We start from the raw sequence: 21,337 nt of genomic DNA, 5'->3' as shown, positions 1-21,337 counted from the left end.
AGAGTACTCCTCGGAATCTTGTGCTCTGCGGGGACATCCGACTTCTCACCACGTTCAACACGATTTATGATTGCGAGCTTCACGATGAAAGGCAAATTCTTCCGCTTCATCACGGCAACACTGCGGGAGAAGGCCTAAAAGGCGCACACAAAAACAGCGAGACAAGTCGCCGTGCAAGTCGCACTTTCGCCATCTTGCAGGACGAGGGCACAAGAGCATCTGATTGGCTGTCTGAGCAAGCGCTGTGGGCGGGCCAGGATCATTTTTTGCAGGGGAGGGGGGGGAGTGCCGACGGCTCGTCTGAGGCAGCGCGGTCGGGCGCGGTCACGATAGGGAGAGCGGTTGGATGGAGCCGCGCAGCCGGGTTTTCTCCGCCACCGCGAGGGAAAGCCAACTTCCGGGGGCACTTTCCGCCGCTTGACGTTCGATATATCGGGTGTCGCTGCTATTTTTGTTCGATGTAAGCGTAATTTTTGCGATATATACTCATTGTAACTATATCATGTCCAGAAATTGTTCGATATATAGAATAATTCGATGTAAACGGGTTCGATATAGTCGGGTTCGACTGTATCACAAACGTAGCTTCAAGTTTGAGAAAAAGTAAGCTGTGCTCATGAAAAATATCCCTCATTTGTTCTTGAACCTTCCGCAAGGAGTCTTCTGATGGTGAAAGGATGCAAAAAGAGGCACTTGCTTCTAGCTAGTTCAGGCGAACAAGTTCCTAACGCAGGCGAATTCGGCAACATGAAAGTTGCCGAAGAAGTCACGGTGATCTAAAAACAATGTTTCTTGTCAGTATTTACTTCGCCAAGTTTGCTGCTACTTGTGTGTTGCATCTAAAGGTTAATCATCTTTAATAAACTATGTATGTACACCTGAAAAGTCATCTGTTCAAGGTAAGCTTTAAAAGAAACCTGTGCTATTCCTCCTCCATGGGATATTGCGAATCTAAAGTTCAAAGGTTGGCAGGCATGCAGGTGGTTCTGTGCCAATTTATCCAGTAGAGCATTCAAAGGACCCTGAAACAATTTTTGACGATTTTGTACAAACATACTGAGTCGTTAAGGTAGGTCTTGCTGATCACACATCTAAGTGCTCCATGTAAAGCACGTAATTTATTACAAGGTTTTAGAAATGTACATCACTACCGATCGCAGCACGCCACTCCGCTGAGTTTTCATCCACACCTGACCGCGTAACGTGAGGTGACCATATGATGCCAGTAGGGCGAGCTATCTGATTGGCTGCCCAGGGTGCGTCATCGATAATTTTTCCAACTTTATGCCGGACAAATGTTGTTTGTAATAGTTGGAATGTTAGTTAGTATGTTTCCATGAAAAAGAAAGTAACAGAAAGAGAATGCACACGTGCAATTTCTCACTACGCTCAAGCTCTTCCAGCACGCAGCAAGTGTCGTTTGCTTGTGTTACAATGTACTCCGTGTTGATCCAAGCTGTGCAGTCTGTGTTGGTCTCGATCTGTCTTTTCGCAAGCACCATAGTTTGCCCTTGCTTTGTGGGCTGCAGACGTAGCGATCGGCAACATGTCAAGCTGCGACATTGTGTCCGACCTCTGCAAGGCAACATGTGAGCGGAGGGACTGCAGCTCTGGTTGTCGGTATCCGATCGTCACCAGGGTTCATGCGTTTGCAGCCATCACTTCACGCCGAAGGATTACTAGTGCAATAGAGTTTAGCATGTCCGGTGTTTGGGTAAACACAAGAACAAGCGGACTGAGCCTGGGCATTTTACAGGATGAGCGGAGGTGCCAACGTAAACAGCCCCGCATGGTGCAGCCACCTGGTGGAGGTAGCTCAACCAAACTCAGAGCTAATACAGTAGAACCTCGCTGATACGTTATCGTTACGCACGTTTTCCCAGTGCCAACGTTCGCAATCGAGAACAAAAAATGACCCAATAAAGTTCAACTCATTTTTTGCCAGTTCATACGTTTCCGGAAAACACAATTTTTTAACACCACTGTTCAGTATGTCACCTGACTGCAATCATATGATATTCTTTCCAATTAAATCCGTGTATATTTTTCATATTAGATCCCATGTAAACAAGAAAATGTGCGAGGTGCGCGTGATCGAAAACAGGATGTACAGTTGCCTGCTGTGGCAGTTTCGCCACAATAGCAATGCTCGCCTGCCCGCCTCACGTGAAAACGTCGGCATGCACTCAGTTTCTTATTTCGTTGCCAGCAAATCTTCCCCAGGGTCGTCGCACGTGACATTCACACCTATTCCTGCCAATCATATTGCGATAAGCATCTTTGCCTATCTGTTTCATAGCTTGTGGTGCCATCAGAATCATAGCGCACGCTTTTAATAGGCAAAAACTGAAACAGCCGCCATTCCCTGCTGCAGACTGCGATCGTGTAGGTTTTCCAGTTGCTAGATTCTATATGAACAAGAAAAGGCGCGAGGCACGCGCGATCGAGCACAGTATATAGCCGCCCGCCTCACGTGAAAATGACGGTGTGCACTCAGTTTCTCATTTCGTTGCCAGCGAATCTTCCCCAGGGTCGTCGCATGTGACATTCACAGCTGTTCCTGCCAGTCATATTGCGATAAGCATCTTTGCCTATCTGTTTCATAGCTTGTGGTGCCGTCGGAAGCGTAGCGCATGCTTTTAATAGGCGATAACTGAAACAGCCGCCATTCCCTGCTGCAGACTGCGATCGTATAGGTTTTCCAGTCGCTAGATTCTATGTGAACAAGAAAAGGCGCGAGGCGCGCGCGATCGAGCACAACCTATAGCCGCCCGTCTCACGTGAAAACGACGGCGCGCGCAGTTTTTCTTTTTTTTTTTTTTATACCAGCAAATCTCCGGCTGGGTTGTCACATGTCGCATTCACAGCTATTGCTGCCAGACCTATTGGGGTTAGCACCTCCACCTATCTGTTTTAACGCATGTGGTGCGTAGTGCCATTGGTAGCGTACTGCACGCTTTTAGTAGGCAATAATCCAAATGCGCCGCCATTCCCTGCTGCATTTAGTGCCATGTAGGCATCACGTTTCACTTCAACGGCATCCGGCGTCACCCACCAGCTTGATTTTGTTTCGGCTTCCCGTCGCCCTCTTAAAACACCACGTAATAGGAAAACAACAAAACGCGTCTCAGGCCGCCGGAGCACCACCAACTTGACGCACATCAGCATCTCGTGCCGCAATGATCCGCGCGACACTTCGCATTACGTGGATGTCAACATTAGTTGAGTCTGTCAATTTTTTTTAGTTACTTCGGATCATACATTTTCCGATTAATACGTTTTTATCACTTTTTTTTGTAACCTACTAACGAGGTTCTACTGTACAGCAGTAACCAAGTGTATTCTACTTTTTCTGCAGGTGTAAACTTTTGTCTGGAGTGTACTCGTGAACACTTTGTTTTTCTAAATGTTTAAAATGTTTTGCAATTGGTTATAGCAGTATTAGCTTTGTGTTTGGCTGATTAAGCTCTGCGCCACCAGGTGGCTGGACCATGCAGACTGATCAGGCCACTCACGTACGTCTACACTAAAGCTCCCTCTACACTAGGGTAGCAGTATCGAGGGGATTCAATTTACACTCCGACCATTCGTCAAAGTGCCCAGCTCGCCTGCATACCGGAATACCAGACAAGCCCAGTGCTATGACGGAATGCTCAACACACGCTGCTTGGATAGCTTTCACTTGGGATTCACGGCCAGGCAGAGAGGTTGGAAAAGGCTTCGCATGCGGGCTCCAAAACAGCCGGAAGTAGACGACACGACACCGCATCATGACGCAGAGCCAGTAAAGGCAGGGCTTTGCCCCCATCACTCTGCAGACGAGTTCAGGAGAAAATGCACGGCTATGGAGGAGGGTAATTGGTAATTATCCATAACTGTTAGTATGAGACGCTTCACATAAATAGTGGTGCAAATGTTTTACTGTAATTGTACCCTACGCATCTACAAAATTTGTTTGAACCGTTTCAGGGACTCTTTCACATCTGTTGTTGGAAGGTACTCGTTTCCTAGTTTATTGCTCTGTAATAATTTAATAGATGCAGTTGGTTTACGTCTGCCATGTCCTGCCAATTTCAGCCCGGCCGAGGTGCTGAAGAACGAAAAGGTCAAGGTGGAGCTAATCCTGAAGGACAGGACCTTCACGTGCGTCGCCAAGAGCAAGAAGCTTGCCAAGACAGCGCTCGCCAAAAAGTGCCTGCGAATGATGAAGACCTGTGGATCTGGCTAGGGGGCAGCACTTGTCAACAATTTGCAGCTGTAGGGAGGGAGAGGGCCACACGTGGGCCACAGCGCGCTTGACTGGAGGTTTCGCTTGGCCACATGTCGGTCACCCAGTGGCTCTCGCTAATGGTCAAGAGTTGTTAAAAGTGAAGGCAAGAGTTGCATTCACTGTACAGAGTCCTTAATGCAGAACATTCAAGCAGGAAGGAGCACGACTACGCGCCCTTTAGTTCAACTCTGGCCACCAACAGCATAGTCTGTAAGCTTTCATGAAAAAGCTTACAATTTCTTGAAACATAAACTGTGATCTCACATTGAAAAACCATGCTCATTATGAGCCACTTTACATTATGCAGCTCCTCTATATAGTCCTGATTTTAGTATTGTAACGAGATACGGCGGTGATAAGGGGCACACAGTGACTGTGTTTTTCCGTTTGGGCAACAGGTTGCGCAGTGATATTGGATTTATTCCTACATTCTGCATGCAGGGAATACTGCATAAGGTTCCTATGGTAGAAACTGTCAGCGACCAAGCCTACTGTTAACTTCTACATTGTGTGCGCCTGCGTTAATCAATTACACTTTTTTTTTATCATGTCTTGTGGCTCTTCTCTAGTAGGTGTATACTAGTACCATGCAGTAAATACCACTTGGAGGAAAATTTGTTGCAGTCGTCCACACAAGTTTCCCAGAGGGCACCGCGACAACCTGCGAATGCTGGGATTTGGATGGTTCGGCCTGTCTTGGATTGTGGCTTGGTCTAATACATGGGCATTTGGCTCTGGAGATGAAGTTTTTCCAAAACTATGTCTTTGTAAAATGTCTTGGTCCACCCGTAATACTCGCGCTTATTACTGCGAGCAAATGAAGAAAACGAACAAATGGCTGATACCAGCGCTTAGTGACTGCAGATTTTTCTGTTTCCTCCTTCAAATTTAGCAGCCCACTGGTCGTACTGTTCACATTTTATATAACTACATTGTATTAGCACTTATGCTTTAATAAAATATTCTTATATGTATATATAACAGTGATTGAACAAGGGATGTTGTAGAGCCAATTTTTGGACAAGGGGGCTTGTCTTCATCAACAAATACCCTTGTCAGAACATTGGCTTCGGAGACATCGTTTGTTCATTCATTGTTCATTTTATTAATTTATTGATACTGTCAATCCTATGTTAGGCTATTAGAAAGCGATTTCTTCACTCACTGTTAATAACTTCGTCTCTTTCTCCCCATGTACCTCTGTTTTGTTTTAAATTTCTCTAACATCTTGCAATTTCTTGTAATAACAAAGTTGTTTGCTCTTTATAAGTGTATGTTCTTTGCCCGCTGATTTTGGCAGGAAATATTTTAGACTGACTTCATTATATTGAAAAATCGTTACACAGTTGAACCCGGATATAACGAATTATTGTGTGTAACGAACAGTTGTAAAATTTCGTTGAAAATGTCTTTATAAAATTTTAATATATATTGACTTATCAATATATCAAACTATTTTGCGATCCCCTTCGAGTTCGATATACCCAGCTTCGACTGTTCATATTTGTTATGTCAAGTTTCAGCTGTGGTGACATAAAAATAGTCTTACAAGCAGTTCTAGTACTAATTAAGCTCAGTGGCCATAGTGGCTGCATACTGATTGGGATGGAATGCAAGATGCTCATGTAAGGTTTAGGTGCAAGAATCCCGGGTGATCAGAATTAATTTGGAGGGCCCTTCACTATGGTGTCCCTCAAAACCCGATCTGCCATTTCGGCAAGCTTAAACTCCCAAATTTAGTTTTTATCTAAACTGTGACAGACGGAAGGTTGGCTGCCAAATGCGCCTTTGGGGTGTCGTAGCACCCCAGCAAAGCAGTGCCGTTTTCTCCGAAAGATAATTTTAAGAAACTCTACGGTGGAATAGTGTTTTGGACATGTTCTGCCATATTGTCAAATTCACCATCTTGTCATCTCTGATTGGTTGGAAATTTCAACATGGTGGTAGATGACAGTTTCCAGATTATAGCACCTGTCGCACCGTACAGATTGTGCATTTGAAAGTCGACGGCCTTTGGGCCTCATAGCAACATAAATGGAGCTTGCGGTCAAGTATAGTAAACTAAACTTGTTTGGCAGATAGAAAATGAAAATAGATGACATTATGATCGTGGAAGTCAAGAATCTGCTTTCAGTGGCTGACATGACTAAATAAAGCCAGTTGGGGCTCATTGGCCAAATGCGGTCACGAAAGCCATGCAGCTGTATCATTGCCAGTTTGTAGCAGCATGTTAATTCGTGTGGAGGCACGGAACGAAGAACATTTGGGGCTAATTTTTTTTCAACTTCTCCGAACGCTGCAGGCATCTAGGAACCCATTACATGTTCTTATATGTGCCAAAAAAAGGGGGGGGGGGCTCTACCAATCACAACAATTGCTATGGCAACCAGGCAAGTCACCAGAAGTTGCTATTTTGTGCCACCAGATGTCACCTTGCATGCTGTTTCCCTTTTCCACAGCTTTTCTTGTGACATTAGAGCCGGATCTCCACACAAGGGCCAAATCATTGTTTTTGTCTGCAGGTCTTTCACCACCTGACCCTACGTTTCTGGTTTTATGAGGGCCACGTGGACTAGAAATGCCAACCGCCTTTCTTCTTTAGCGGTCAACCATGGGGTTTTTGAGAGATTGAAGGCCCTCAGTCTGGCAACATTCTTTTTTTTCCCCTGTTTTACAGCAAAGATATATATTTTCATTGAGCAATACTATAAGCCTTCACAGGCTCATACAAGTCATATGACTCGGACCCTGGGATTTCTTTTTCTCCGCCGACAAAAAACTATTCCATGAATTGAAGCGAATGGCAAAGCAATGACAACGCAAACAGCAACGTGCCTTGCTCAATTGTTCAAGGCTACGTCACATTGATCTGTCGGATCAGGTGATGCCACAGCCTTGTTGGCCGACCATTTGCACAGCGTGGATTGGAGCCCTTTTATTTATTTTTTTATTGTATTTTTTCTAGCATTTCAGCAGCCGGATGATTGGCTCAAAGCAACTGCACAAGTTTTTTTTCTTCTTTTTTTTCGGTCCATCGATTCCACATGCTTTCAGATTGGTGTCATTCGGTGGATGCGTTGAGAGTGCTAAGCCATCGTTTCGCTCAGTCTCCTGCTATTGGCCCGTCATGTGGATGCCAGTCGCATTCAGGCTACACAGTACCTTCAAATCACATGACCGATCTGCCTGAATTCTGTCGCATGGGTCCAGCATACCCAAATTTCATGTGACACCAGTCTTAAGTGTTTTTATCTCTCTCCTTCGTGTAACATTGTGCAGCCATCCAGATGAGCTAGTGCCAATGAGGGGGTGTACACATTGCGAAGATCACACTGGGCAGGTTTAGTCAAAGCTTGCGATATAGGTCTGCAGCAGGTTTGAAATATTGTTAACATAAGGCGTTCGTTATAATTTCTCCAGTGCCCTTGTGATACCTATGTCTTGTTGCCATAGTTATAGAAAACTCAAAGAAAAGCAGTGTCATTTATATATGCTTCCAATGAATTTCAGAGCGGCAGCTTACTCGTTATAAGCTTTCTTTGAAGTCTGCAACCGCCAAGTAATCATTTTTATAAAGAAATAGTGTGTGTTATGGCATGTTACTCTTGCCATTGATGCTGTCTGAAAGCATGCGCTCTGAACACTGATGTTCACAGAGCTATTAGCGTGTTTTCTTTTTTTTTCCCTACTATAACCAAGAGACAAGGTGTGTCAGCATATCTTTGCTGGTTGACATAATTATTCCATATTGCACGGATGTCTGGGCTTTTATTTATATGTTTGTATGATTTCTCATGTCTGCCGAGATTATTTCTTTTGTAGAAGTGTTTTGTTCAGTATTGTTTGTTTTTGTGCAAAAACAAAATGACATGTTGAACCCCCCCCCCCCCTCCCCTGGTCAGGAGCTTTCCCCGTTCACAAGTTTCCTTCACCACAACCTGCTTGTGATGGTCTGGCTCCGAGAGTTAAAACCCTTGGAGTAACTTTTATTTTCAATTAAGGAGCGCTAAGCAATTGCAATAGCCCTAAGGATGGAAAAATATAGAACTGTACTATGTGTACCTCATGTGCACATTATGGTGTAATGACAAAGCCATGTGCCCTTGAAATAGAATATCAACATAATAGCAAACATCACTGGGAGGGAGAGGGGGCTTTCCTCTCTCACTGGTCTAGCCACTCAGTACACTTCTTTGAGAAAATCAGCACCCCAAGGCAATTGTTCCCTGAGCAATCGCTAAAAGAACTTTAGGTGTGTTAGTCTATAATGCTAACCTGTATAAACCACAAGCCCCTTTGGTAACTTGTATAGACTAAGGCACTGGTGGGCATCTGAGCAGATTCAAGTTCATTTGAACTTGCTTGTAGATATTGTGGATACCTTGCTAGGGTATGCTCAAGGTATCTTTAATTGCGATCCCAAAATGCTCTAGAAGAAAAAAAAAGGAAATGGTTGGTGCTTGAACGTTCAAAGTTGCACTCTTAACCAAGCCCTGTACTGTAGGATCCCTCATAGCCGACAGTGCATATTTCTGGCTTTAGCCATTAAATATCCGGTGGTTCAAACTCGCAGCGCACAACTGCAAATTCACAAACATTGTGGTTATGCTCATGGCCTGTGTTTTGAAGAAGTTGAGTTTTTTGGTGTGCAACTCCTGGTTGCGATCCAAACAATGTTTTCTTGGAGCTACTGTATACTTGTTAAAACATGCCATGTAGATGTGAAATAACAATGTATTTAGAGGAGCTATGGCTAACAGGCATAGCAGATTGACACAACGGCCATAACATTACCATTATTTACAAATGGCAATATGGTGGCGTTAATCATCATTATGATACATTGTTTATTATGGTCCATCGGTTTTGTTTTAAAGATAAGTACAAGAGATGAAGATAAAAGTGTTGGTGTGTTGCAATGGCACACCTAGATATGAAACACTCGTGCAATAAATAAGGAACTGTCGAAATTGAAGAGTGCTGTTACTGTGTTTACGTCTTGTTAGACTTTTGTTGCTTCTAATGTTCACCGTGTCATCCATTTCTTGTACAGAGCCAAGATGAAGCAATATTTTGTACTGCCTCTGTGCCTATAAATTATATCTTTGAGATCTGTGCACTGTGTCATGTATATTGTCTAGGCTGGCATAATGTGATGATTCTATTCCAACGCCATTCTTTTTCGTGCTTTTTTAACGGTCCCAGCGGCTCTCCAGCCATGCTATCACCTGGATTGGCTGGCTGTTAACTAGTGGCGATAGTAAAGAAATATAGAATTGAGCAAAGGAATCCTCATGCTATGCCGGCTCAGCATCTATACCATCTTCTTAAGAGGAACTGGCCAACAGCCAAAGATTGGCAAAAACATTGGCAGACGGTTGGCTACGATTTTCTCCACCAGCCATATGTTGGCAATATTTGAGCCATGTTTAGTGACCAGCTGCACTGGTAATAAATTGGTCAAGGGCCTGGGCTCAAGAACACATAAAGACCGTTTCCCTATGTAGGAACAAACTAGCTGGAATGCGAAGTCTAAATAACCCCACGTCTTGCTATAGGGTGTGGCCGACATAGTGCGATAATTGCTGCACATACAATAAGGATTAAAAAACGCTAGGGAAAACTCGTTTTCTGGGTTACTTGCCTTGTAACCACAAACGACCAGCCCCATAGCTCAAGTGTACGAAATATCTTGTGTAATTTTTAAGCTATGTTACAAAGCCTGATTTGCCCCACAATACCACTGGAAACTGTGGCTAGTTCAAAATAGGACACACACACACACACTTCACACTGCATCAGTCAAAGTTCTCTTAATATTCCATTGTGGCAGCCAGCGTCATCCACAGCACACATGCCATGCAAGATATAAATCTGTATTGACACTATTTGTGAAAGTGGGCAAGCTTTCCCTAGCGCCATTTACACAAATGTGACAACTGGTGCATTACATCACATGTCTAGCACGTCGCAATCATGCAAACGGCGGTAATGCACTAGGAAGGTAAGCCGCATTGATGCAACAGGAGAGGGTAGCTCTAAATGAGGTAAGTTGTCGCGCTTGGCGCCTGTGAACGCTGGCGCATCGCTTTCCCCGTGTGCTCTCCTCCACTCGCCTGAGGAACGCAAATTGCCGGAAACAGATTCCAGCTCATTCCAGAAGGGGAACGTGCCACATGCAAACAATGTCGTATATTACTATATCTTTTTCTAATATAAGACTTTTTTTTTTTTAAAACTACAATCCTTCGCCTTGAAGCCATCCCCCACCTTATATGCGAGGAGCAGTAAAGGTGGAGCGTAGGTTACACATGAATTTTGCCTTTAGAGGTGCCTTCATGGCAGCACGATAATCTCATTATAGTCAAACTTTATGGCAACACGATGTCACTAGTGAATCCACGCTATAAGGCAAAATTCAGGTATAATCCACACTCCATGTGTTCGAGCTCTCTTCTCCCCTATTTCATGCTCGCCATTTTGGGCTGCATTAGTAATTCACTATTTCGGGCAGTCCTCGGCGAGTCTTCATAACCTATTCACTACTCTATATCCCCTTGTATTAGTGTGCATATTTAAGGTTATTTTTTTCTTTGGTCCCCCAACTGCACCCTCGTCATATAATCGAATGAATGTGCTAACCGCCATGACACGCTAAAGAATGCAACATGCTACAACCGCATTAATCTAAACTCTGCTTTTGTGGCTACCTGATTCACTAAGATAACGACAACCAGCAGCCAACAAGCACTCATGCTTTCAGCCTTTTCTTTTTAAGCTGTGTCAATTGGAGAAAGATCCGGTACGGGTGTGGATCAAACGTCGCTAATGGGTGAACAGACTCAGCGCCCAGATGCCACGAAAGGCTTCACTCCGGGAAACAGTTGCGTGCGCACTGCACGACTAACACAAACGTGTCTGCGCTCTTTTTATCCGTCTACCGCAGCACACTTTCACAAGGCCAGCAGTCCCACAAGCTCCTTTTGCGTCATCGCGAGGTGGTGCTACTAAATGGACAAGTGAAAATTGAAGCTCTTAATGTTAAAGTTGTACTGTCTCGAGTTGCACTTTTCTCAGTTGCTAAGTCGTCTTCAGGCACAGAACTGGTACCAAGCATAGCTTCCCACAAAAATTGCCCGAGGGAACTCGCGACTCTAGTGCCTGGTGGGAGCTGCGAGCGTGGCAGTTCAGCCAGCATAAGGATTTGCCTAAACTTGGTCCTTCTGGCTTCAATGGGTAATTTTTTATTCATTCATTCATTTGGTCTTTTTCTCTCGCTCTTTTTTTTTGTGTGTGTGTGTGTGGTGCAAAACCTTTAGTTAGGAGCACACTGAATATTGTGTTTAGTTCATCTTCATTGGATGTACAGTGTGATCCGCTGTTGCGCGCATTATATTATATGGAATTATATGCATTATATTATTATTATATTATTATTAGTGCATTATATGGGATCCTCATACTAAGCGCATTCAGAGAAAGGCCGTAAGGTTTAGTTTTAACAAATTTTCAGCATTAGATTCGCCTTCTGATTTAATACAAGCAAATGGCATTCCCATATTACAGGCACGAAGGCAAAAAATTTAGATTAGAATTTCTTTCCCAACTCTTGGAAAACAAACTAGCGCTAGATGCATCAACATATTTGTCACCCTTAACTAGCAGGCCCACCCGACACCACAATGAAAACGCCCTAACCCCATATTTTGCTCGCACAGACATATTTAAGTTTTCTTATTTCCCGAGAACCATTAGTGAATGGCCTTATCAAAACAAGTGGTCAAACTGTGAAATAACCTTTTTGAGCCTGTGTTATTGTTGCTTTTTTCGTTGCTGTTTCTTTTGTATTTCTTGTATTTGTATCGACCACCCTGCTTGGTCCACGAGTCCACAGTATTGTATAAATAAATAAATAAAGGGAATATGGAATTAGTATTTCAGGACTGATTACACCTCACCTTTTATTTATTGTTACCCTCGGGGTACATTTCAGAAGGGAAGGGCAATTCACAACAAAAAAAAAGCACATTTCATACAAGAATATAATATAGAGAGAAAAGATTAAACATGCTAACAGTTTTTTTACGACATGGTAAAACAATTGAACAATATTAGGCAGGGAACTAAAACAGGATAATAAAGTCGGTTAATGGAGAAAAAACAAAAATGGTAATTAAGTAATCAACATTGTAAGGACCTTTTTAAACTGAATGGAATCAGTGATGCTTGTCAGTGATGCGGGTAGGGAATTCCATTCTTTACAAGTTCTTGGAAAATATGATTGTGCACATTTCTGTGTTGCAATGGGGCATTGAGACTTCTTGTGATTACGGCAATGAGAAATGAAGGGTGCTGGTTGAATCCCATCAGGAGTGAAGATTAGAGGTATGGTAGAAAATATGGGGGCCTTGACACAAAGGACAAGGCCATAATTTCTTTACAGATATATAGGGGTACCTAACACATCAAATCAAGAACTTTTTTTCCTTGAAGTTGATATGTTCAATGCAGTGTTCCCCTTCAGATTGGACTGTATTGAACATGTATGCTGCTGGCTATGCAAACACAGGTATAGTATCGCTTTTATATCAAGTTGTGAAAAACACATTTTACAAGGCACCATCACAAAAGTGTCGGGACACAGCACGTAATGCAAGGACGAAGCACGTCTGGACCATTATAATACATCAAATCGCTCCTTTTAATACTTTGGTTGACTTCGTATGTGCAATTTCTCATAACCATTTCAGTTATGCAAATGTGTACTATACACATCAGACATACGCAATGCAGTGCTGCTCTTAATACTTGCCGCGCTTTGTTCAATGTATCTGTCATTAATGATCTCGGAGAAAATACGGGGACATGCAGTCGCAGTACAGATGAAGTACTTGCAGCATTAAGTGTGTCTTGTTGCCGCACCTATACAACGTGTCTAGCTGCCATACTTATCGGCAAACCGCTGAACATAACCACTTAATAAATTAGACCAAGCTGTTTTTTTATAGTTCTTGGTGTTGTCACACCAAAGCTCTAAAAAAAACCTTGCACTCGTGGTGTAATGATTTCTCACTTTCTCAACTTCGCAAGGTTTATTTTGTTCAAATGAGCGCAAATTAAATAACGTTGAAATGCAATGCACTAATGAGTGTGCACGAGTGCTCTGTCAGTGCTGGCTGGACCCCACAGTTAAAATAAGTTCCGTGTTTTTGGTCAACATTTCGCATGGAAATCCCCCCCCTCGCTCTACCCCAATTGTCACAACCATCACAGAAACATCGCGACACTATAAAACGTTGCTGTCGCGCGAATGTTTAGAAAATCGTGAGTCAACTTTGGGCGTCACCGCATGGTCACCAACTCTTCAGCCAACGTCGGATGGATGGCAACGCAGCTGTCAAACTGTGCCTTCGTGGCCCCCATCTTCATGGCGACGCCAAATCCTTGCAGAATTTCATCAACAGAGTCGCCAATCATGTGCAAGCCGACCACCCGCTCTTCGGGCCCGGCGCACACAAGTATCATGACGCACTTGATCTTCCGCTCGGTCATGCTGTAGTACATGGGAACAAAGCTGCTCCTGTATGTCTGTAAAAAAACGCAAGTGAAATGAGAAGAGAGCGAGCCGTATGGTGTGGCTTATTCAAGCGCCAAAGCAACCCTGCAAAATTTCTTAAGAGGTCCGTTCGATTCACCCTGCACTTCGCGAACTGGTTCATTCTGGTTCAGTGCCTGTTTCAGGCTCGTGAACAACTGGCCTGGCACGTCCTGCACAACCGGCCCTCTCGCTGGTGCAGGTAGTGCTGTCAACTCGTCTAGCACAAAGCCTGCTCTTTGTGAAATGAACGGCAATGTGCTGGCTAAGGTCACGTTGCACAGTGTCCATTTCTTCACTGCATCCATTTCTGCAGGTGTACCTTTGGGAAGTATCCTGCGGCCATTGCTTTTTATTCTTTATATCGACAATATTGTATGCATAGATGCTAACCCTACTTTTGTTATCTATGTTGATGACACCACTGTACTTCTTAAAAGAGATCTCCAGATCTATGTGTTCTGACAGCTCAAGCCACAAATTGTTTGGAAGTGCTTAACGATTGGTCTGCTGCAAACTCATTGAGAATAAGTACAAATAAGACTAAAGCTGTACTTTTTAAACCCCATAGCAAGCTTAAAACAATCCTAATCATTATAATAATAATTGGATCGTCACCAATCCAGACAGTTACCACGGTGAAATCTCCTGGAAAAAAATCTTAAGAACACCTTTCTTAGAATGCTCACATTGATATGGTGGTTAGTAAGCTTTCAAAGGTGGTTGGTAACTTTCTAGATTGTGCTACTTCATGCTGCAGTACATAAAGAAGTATTTTACATAATTCACTATTTTCTTCTGTCACTAACGACTATACACTGGTATGGGGCACAATATTTTCTAACCTAAATCTCCTGTGTGTTCAAGAACAAGCAGTTAGAGACACTGCTAATCTTCCACAGCGCAACCACATTCAAGGTGCTTTGAGGTTACTTTGCACCATTCCAGTTCTAGAATTATGTAACACTACATTGCTCAGACTCTACAATTGAAACCGAAGCACATTCATAATACAGTTGCCCACATTAAGACACAAGCAACCTGCAGTACATACACTGTTCATTTATGGATGCAATCTCAAATAAGAACAACCTATGCCTATCAAATATTTCATTACAATTTGCCCAAGTTGCTAAACAACTCGTGCATGACTGAAGAGCTTGCTTTGTTATTTGCAGTTGCATCGTGCATCAAGTATTCTGTGACTTTTTTTTTGTCTCATTTTATTTAACACTTACTAGTGCTATTATTCTTCTTGTATTCTTGTTTTTGCCGCATTTGCCGAAATCCTGTCCACTGTCATATATATGTACTAATATGTATCTCACGTACACCAAAGACCACGTGTTTGTACTTGTTCTTGGGGTGTAGACCTCCAGTCAAGCCTGTATAAAGGCTTTTTAGCTGTGCCCTTAAGCATGTATATAAAGATTTTATGTGATGTGAAGTGAATGGTAACATGCAGAAGACACCACCACATTGCGCAGGTAAAATGAAAAGCGTGGTGCATCACCTCCTGTGTACTACAGTCCCAGAAACGCAGGCACGTCGAATTAGGGATAACGAAGAGGAATAACGAGCTGCGCTAGTGAATTACACTTCTGCTTAGTAATGCAGAAAATGCTGCAAGAACAAAAGACTGGTGGTGACGCTGGCCAAATGCTCACTGCGACATTACGAATTCCGACAGCACCTAATTGCACCTAGTTCACTGCTTATGTGTAAAGGACAACATTCCATTGTGAAAGAACCGAAATCTCAAACCTAGCGAGTTTTCAGACCATTGCTTTGCACCAGAACAGCCCACGTACAAAATAAATGAATAGTACCTTAAAAATGCATAGCGGTGGATTGACTTAACAATGCCGCAGTTTCAGCAATAAATTAGAAACGGCGAAGTCTGGACTTCATCCGGTAATAGACCCCACTTTCCCACCAAATGAATATAAATGGAGCTTCGAAACAATTCCTTGCCATACTAAATTGATTTCCTGTTGCTCTTTAGTGAACAGCATAAACAAAGCAACCCAAATGCTAAATGCAGCACAGAACATCTCGAACGAAAGCCCAGCACATTCCTGCAGGCATCTGGAATCCCTGTCATTCTTAGGAAGACAAAAGAATGAAGAACAAAACGACTACTATAGATGTTGGCAACCGAAGAATGCACTGGCCAATAAACCACTGTCCAGCTCAAAGAGAATATGTGTACATGCACTAGTCAATTACATTCATTCAATAATGAATTAACTGCAATAAATGACTGATTCACTCATTTCTTGCATGAGGTACCCATTACTTTTGTTGCCTTTTCTTTTGACCTAATTTGCTGCTAGCATCTCTACAGTTACTTCGAGCGAAAGCACCAGTAATTATTTACACCACTGACGATGCGCAATGAGGAACAGTGTTACAATAGAACTGCTACATCATCTCAGCCCAACGCTGCCATTACTACACAATTGAACAAACCTGAAACTGTGACAACAACAGAACACATAAGTTCACTCTATTCGGCATGGCTGTGTTGCTATTAGCCACTAGCCTTTTTCACATTCTTTCCAGCACACTGCTATGCACAGTAATATTGGTGCTAATAAAACCAAACAACTCATGGAGAACGTACCTTGATGTTCTGCGCCCCATACTTGGCTTCGGCTTGAGCTAGGGTCATCCCGATGGTTCCAATGGGCGGGTGGCTAAAGATTACAGTTGGAATGTTCTCGTACTCAAGTTTGCAGTTTGGTTTCTTGTTGAAGAGGCGCTCCGAGAGGCAGCGTCCTGCCGCTATGGCAACAGGCGTCAGCAGCCACTTGCCACAGACATCGCCTAGCGCATAGACGCCTGGTTGAGTCGTGTTCTGATACTCGTCCACCTGAAAAGATAAGCACCCCGTCACTGTTCAGCATTTCAGTTCGCAGCAACCAGCAGAATTCAGGAACAAGAAGTCCTAACACAAACAACTTACAGTAAGACAGGTTAGTAAACTCTTAGTGCAGAGGTTTCTCAATTATCTAGTACTCGCATAGCCACACTTTTTTTTTTTTTCCCGGATGATTGTTCAAATTTGTGCGAAGCATGCTAACACATTACATTTTTTCAGTGTTATAAGCTGCTAGCATTACAAGAGTAGAAAAAGCAGAGTACAAAGTTAAAAATTGAGAAGAAATGGACAATGGCCCTCAATGAAATTCAGAAAGTGTCTCGCACATTTTCCATTAGTGCTTTAAGTACACTTGACATTCCGTGTAAGCTGATTAAGCACCGGACTGGTTGAGCATCTTCATTCATTGGTAATATGTTTACGTAAAACTACAAGGTTAGATACATTTCTGCACAGCAGGGCTTCCCAAGCTGAGATTAAGGAACATGGAAACAACTGTGCCAGTGGTGAAGTCTTTTGATGTCTGTCCAAGCAAAAGTGCAGGGTTTTCGCTGCAATGAACAACAATTTTTTTGCATAGGTGTTGCCATAAACAGGGTCTTATGGAACACAATGCGCAATGAACTTGCTGAGAATCTTCATTATTTCGCTTGTTTTCAATGTGAGTCCTAGAAGGTGCTTAAGTAGCAGGCTTGCAAAGAGCGCACTGTGGAGCTTGCAACCCTTATGCATAGAATCTAATGGCCTTTGGGAGGCTATGGACGTCGTCCTATGCACATCAATAGTTCACACAAATTCTCCAACAGATCCTCCAGTTATATCTGTCTTTCTTTCGCTCGTCTAATCTACCTATCAGTGAATTTTCCTGTGTCATGACCACACCAACATCAGCATTAAATTAAGATGCAATTGTTTCCCAACCCTCATACATGTCGTCCTTTCATCAACGAGAAGTGTGTGATACAGTTTACAGAAGTTGCAAAGGTAGCACTGCCTTAAGACTGGGGTCATTAGGTGCTCCTGACATGCAACAAACACACGTAAGCCATTACTGCTCAAAAGTAATGATCGTTCTCTGGGGAGCGCTGTCTCTATATACCTATACAAACATACACACTACTTTGTGCAGCTGATATGTGCACAGCCATCATTCACATGCTCTGGAAAAAAAAAAGAAGAAAACCTCCCTGGCAGACTCATGTAACCTTTCCACAACCCACGTTATCAGTAGTAGTTCATGCAAGCAAAAACGAAATATTGATAATTTGCCACAGTTCCCTCTAATCAGCAAATATGCTGCTATTGTCAACCTCCACATCCCTTCCAATTTACAGCACACTACAACTTTTGACTTTTGGTTCCTCAGGTAGGTGCAGATGCCTTCAAACATTGGACTTTCAGTATTGAAACTTTCGGTATTTACACACTCAGGTAGCTTTAGTTGGATTTTCGGTGAGTTCTGGTCAAGCTAGCAACTTTGCTATAAAACTGGCTAACATCGCTTAAACAGTCAGCTGCTGAAAAAAAGAACTTTTGCAGACACATAAAGGCCAAATGGAATGAAATTTTGCTTCGCATAAAAAGCCTAGTTTCAAATAGTGTAGATGTAGCGGAGCCTCCATTCAGAACTTGAAATATGAGTGGGTGCGTCATGAAAAGCTAGCAAAAGTCAACGTTTTTGATGCTCAAACTAAAAAAGAAGAAACTGTCATTACTTCTCGTCAGTAATTATGCAGAACTTGGAACACTGAGAACTAGCACAGTGGCTCGAGATCACGCGGTGCCTGCGGCACACTGAAGATTTCTGAAGTCATGGTCTTGGATTCCAGTCATAACTACGAGCAACCAAATGCCTCCATGATCTGCTTAAGTGCCATTTAAAGGCTGTTAATAAAAGAATTGGACAATTATCAGCCCTGCAGCTTTCCCAAGATTGTTTCAATAGTATTTACTGATAACTTGTAAAACAATTTACCCGAAGCAAAATTTTGTTGAAGTTCTTAAGCTCTTGGCAAGCAAGGGCAGCCTCACCTTGATGTGACCAGTCTTGTCAAGCTCAACGCCAGTAAGGTTGAGGCCAATGTCGACGTTTGGCTTGCGCCCCACGGCCCAGAGGACACAGTCGACCTCCTGGATCTTATTGTTCGTCGTCGTGACGACCTCGTACCAGTGGGCCACCTTGGTGATGCTGGCGACCGTGCAGTTCTTCTCGAAGTGGACCCCCTCGGAGGCCATGTGCTCCATGAGCGTGTCGCCCAGCGTCGGCTCGAAGGCTCGTAGGATATGCTCCGTGCGTGTGACCAGGGTCACGTCCGTGCCAAGCGCGTGGAACACTCCGGCCAGCTCGACGGCAATGTAGCCCGAGCCGACCACGACGCACTTCTTGGGCAGCGATTCCAGCTGGAAGAAGCCGTCGCTGGTAATGCCGTACTCGGCTCCTGTCGGGCAAATTAGAACACAAAGTGCTTGTAGACAGTATGTTCCACACTTGCCACACGGGTTATGTAAGTGCGCGGCACCTTTGCCTGAATCTTCAGGGAGAAGTCAAGTCTTAGACCATGATTTTTTTTTTTAAATCTTCATTGTTCGAGTTGCAGTGCTGAAAATCTGGCAATACATGAAATTTGACAGGCTTATTTCGAATATGAGGTCCACTTTTATTTCGTTTAGTTTTAACTTTATGCGTTTCCTGTATTCAGCACAAAAATTTGCGAGAAATCAGTTCCTCACATTTTGCTAAATAGGGTGTCAGTGGTTTCTGCATTACCCAAGAAATCCAACAAGACTTAGCACACACTCGAAGTGTTATCTCTCATTTATGCAAACAGGTTAACCATATCGTGCGCTTCTAATTTGGAACAAGTGGCTGTTCTGCCCAGTGATAGAAAATGTGCTTCCAGTAAGCCAGAATATGAATTGCTACTAGGTTTTAAAGCAAAAAGCTTCCCTTGGCACTTTCGTGGTTGGGCTTTCAAAGTCAATACAAAGGCACCGACACGAAGGATGCTCAACTGATGCAACATAGTTGCAGAGTGCATTCATTAATTGACAAATGAGAACTACTAAAGCTCTTTAAGACACCCACCTGCTGTCTATACTTATACTACCGCTACACATGTGCTGGTTAACAGCTCATTTATCTACTGAATTGTGCCATGAAAAGCGCTGCCTAAATATCTTCACTGCAACATATGTGCGCCATCAAATGCTCCTAGAAGTGTCTGGCTATTTGCTTACATTAACAAGCATCGTCGATGGTTAACGATGTTGCTTTCTATGGGTCACTAAACATTGAAATAGACTGATAATTCAAGATGAAGTCCACAGACAATAGACTTGTTTTCAATGAGCATTCTTGGCATGATTTCGGCTCCCTGTAGCGGCTGTCGTTATTTCGGTGCTTTTCAACTGTGTATTTTCTGTTGTCCCTTAGCGCTTCCTTTATTTGTAGCGTATATGTATGAAAAGTCAACATTCTAGCTATATCTACGAGTTTTGACAGCCTTCGGGCATAGCAGTAGAGCGGCAAGATGGGCTAGTGGATGTCCATCCTGTAAAATGACGATATTGGGCTAAAGACACGGTCAACAGAAGCCCGCTTCTACTTCTGTTGTCAGTGTGTCTTTAGCCTGATATCGCCTGCCTATCCGCTATTCACACTGGCTCACGGCAAAGTTTCAAGTGCACACCACATAGAACCAAGGCGATCTTCTTTTAATTGCGCGTTTCTTTTTTCAAACCCTCTTGCGTGGGACTAGCATAAAATTGGAGCCGCTTGAGAAGCTAATTCATCCAACAACTTGTCAACTAGAGCGTACTAGGACAGCGACATACTCCATTCCGCTTCCGTTCTTCTTTCCTTTTTTTTTGTCATTGTATTAAAATGTGAATAAATTTATTTAGTGACGTGCGCGTCGTACGCGCCATTCACCTGGAACTTTCGGGACGAGGGGTTCGCCGCCGGTGGCGATCAAAACGTGCTCGCCGCTGTACGCGTTCTGGCCAACGTGCACGGTCTTCGGACTGACGAACACGGCGCGCCCTTTCACGAATTCCACGTTGTTCTTGGCCAGGTTCGTCCCGTAGATGCCGTTCAGGCGTTTGATGTAAGCGTCGCGCTTGGCCTTGAAGGCGGCCCAGTTGACGCGAGGAGCGGGGGCGGCGGTGTCGAATCCGTAGTCCTTCAGGTCCTTCATCATCTCGGCCATGCTCGCGCAGTAGAAGCACAGCTTCTTCGGGACGCAGCCGACGTTCACGCACGTCCCGCCTAGCGGACCGTGCTCGATGAGAGCCACTTTAGCTCCGTACTCGGCGGCTCGCCGGGCACTCGCGATACCGCCTGACCCGCCGCCGATGACCAGGTAGTCGAAGCATTTCACTGTTCTCAACATGGAAGACATTGTTTCTCGCTTTGCTTACGGTGGGATACTGCCCTGGAAACGCAGTACTGGCAGCGTCGCGGCTAAAAGCTAGCGGATATCGGCTAAAACGACTGTCGCGAATATGGAACATGCGCTCAGCGGCCAGCTGCTTGGAATGCCGCCATCTGCTGCTGGTTTCCCGGAACCGAAACTAAACATTGTCTGGA

General features: G+C 43.8%; 2 protein-coding genes across 2 annotated transcripts in view; one reads left to right on the top strand and one right to left on the bottom strand.

Moving 5' to 3' along the window:
• Positions 1-9,379, top strand: part of LOC142587927 (endoribonuclease Dicer-L-like) — a 59,251-nt gene extending 49,872 nt beyond the window's left edge. Inside the window, exon 20 of the mRNA XM_075699302.1 lies at positions 4,078-9,379. Coding sequence (XP_075555417.1) covers positions 4,078-4,228 — 151 coding nt within the window. The 3' untranslated portion in view covers positions 4,229-9,379. The remainder of the gene's footprint in view (positions 1-4,077) is intronic.
• Positions 9,380-12,217: 2,838 nt separating this feature from the next.
• LOC142587925 (glutathione reductase, mitochondrial-like) lies at positions 12,218-21,322 on the bottom strand. The gene is made up of 4 exons (XM_075699299.1): positions 20,681-21,322; positions 18,781-19,187; positions 16,492-16,740; positions 12,218-13,858 (listed from the first exon to the last, which is right to left on the bottom strand). The coding sequence occupies exons 1-4, from the start codon at positions 21,147-21,149 to the stop codon at positions 13,613-13,615; spliced, it is 1,371 nt and encodes a 456-aa protein (XP_075555414.1). The 5' UTR covers positions 21,150-21,322; the 3' UTR covers positions 12,218-13,612.
• Between the last annotated feature and the right edge of the window lie 15 nt (positions 21,323-21,337).

This window comes from Dermacentor variabilis, chromosome 7 (genome assembly GCF_050947875.1).
Source record: "Dermacentor variabilis isolate Ectoservices chromosome 7, ASM5094787v1, whole genome shotgun sequence".
Taxonomy (NCBI): domain Eukaryota; kingdom Metazoa; phylum Arthropoda; class Arachnida; order Ixodida; family Ixodidae; genus Dermacentor; species Dermacentor variabilis.
Note: the sequence above shows the minus strand (reverse complement) of the source record. Positions and strands in the feature narration are given on the sequence as shown.

Bases quoted from the DNA above. Each gene is read 5' to 3' on its own strand.
- LOC142587925 (XM_075699299.1), bottom strand. From the start codon at position 21,149: ATGTCTTCCATGTTGAGAACAGTGAAATGCTTCGACTACCTGGTCATC. The intron at 19,188-20,680 runs GTGAATGGCGCG...TTTGCCCGACAG, and splicing joins CCTCGTCCCGAAAGTTCCAG to GAGCCGAGTACGGCATTACC. The intron at 13,859-16,491 runs GTACGTTCTCCA...GTTTTTTTACAG, and splicing joins ATGGGGCGCAGAACATCAAG to ACATACAGGAGCAGCTTTGT.